This window comes from Quercus lobata, chromosome 12 (assembly GCF_001633185.2).
Source record: "Quercus lobata isolate SW786 chromosome 12, ValleyOak3.0 Primary Assembly, whole genome shotgun sequence".
In the NCBI taxonomy this organism is placed as follows: Eukaryota; Viridiplantae; Streptophyta; class Magnoliopsida; order Fagales; family Fagaceae; genus Quercus; species Quercus lobata.
The window spans coordinates 38,970,077-38,971,133 of record NC_044915.1 but is presented as its reverse complement, the minus strand read 5'-3'; the positions used below and the strand labels follow the sequence as shown (position 1 = coordinate 38,971,133).

General features: G+C 35.0%; 1 protein-coding gene across 1 annotated transcript; it reads left to right on the top strand.

Moving 5' to 3' along the window:
• Nucleotides 1-8: 8 nt before the first annotated feature.
• Nucleotides 9-785, top strand: LOC115970634 (transcription factor bHLH36-like; the record flags this gene model as incomplete). The annotated part of the gene is made up of 3 exons (XM_031090231.1): nt 9-161; nt 265-606; nt 714-785. Coding segments are annotated over 3 exons (567 nt in total), but the record flags the coding sequence as incomplete, so codon positions are not given.
• Nucleotides 786-1,057: the final 272 nt, after the last annotated feature.

Genomic DNA, 1,057 nt, shown 5'->3' with positions numbered 1-1,057 from the left:
GGTCACATAAAATATTAGCAACTCCGGACAATAATGAAGAAAATTTAAGTAATAATAATGAGAGGAAGATCATGCGTAGGGACATCGAAAGACAAAGAAGGGAACAAATGGCCTCTCTGTACTCATCACTTCGATTGCTGCTTCCTCTTGAATTCATCAAGGTCAATAGCCTCTATAACTTTCTCTTCCTTAATATATGTCCTTGAAGCTCATAAGGTTTGTATAACTACTATGCTTTTTTAAGGTTTTGTTGATGAGTTTCAGGGAAAGCGTTCAGCCTCGGATCTCATAAACGAAGCTGCCAATTATATTAAACACATGACAGAGAAGATCCAAGGACTCCAAGTCGAGCGAGATCAGCTGAAGAATCTATCCAATTCGACTGCTTTTATTCCTGGGATCGAAATTTCGAATAATTGTTCACTGAACTATGCTACAGTTCGTGTATCCGAGGCTGGAGTTGAGATTTTGATGAGTAGCTGGTTGAGAGAGGAAGGTTTTCTTCTATCAAAGGTGCTGGAATTATTGCTTGAAGAAGGACTTAGTGTGATTAGGTGTGCCTCCAACAAAACAAACCAAAGGTTATTTCTTACAATTCAGTCCGAGGTATATATATAGTTTTCCAATTATTTTTTCATTTCTGTGTTTAGGGTTTAAAATTTTTATACTTTCATCAAATTGCAAATATATTTCATTATATATGTGTTTCACAGGTTTGCGATCCGACTCGCTTCAATCTATCTGAGCTTCAACAGAAGTTAAATGCTATGTGCAATTACGGGTGACTTTGTACTCTTGTTGTGAAAGTATTTGCTTGCACTCTCTTGATCGGAACTGATTAGAACACCCTAGACTTGGCTTTGTGTTTGTATATAACTTGTAGCACTATTTGATGAGTTCGTCCTTTGCGTTTTGTTTTGTTTGTTTCTTTATTTATTTATTTTTAATTAAAAAGGGATGTGAAACTCTTGATCTTTAAAACTCTTTTTAGATAATAAATTTAGATTTTTTTAGCTTCATTTAGAAATCATTAGAAGAAATTATGGTCATGAGGCAC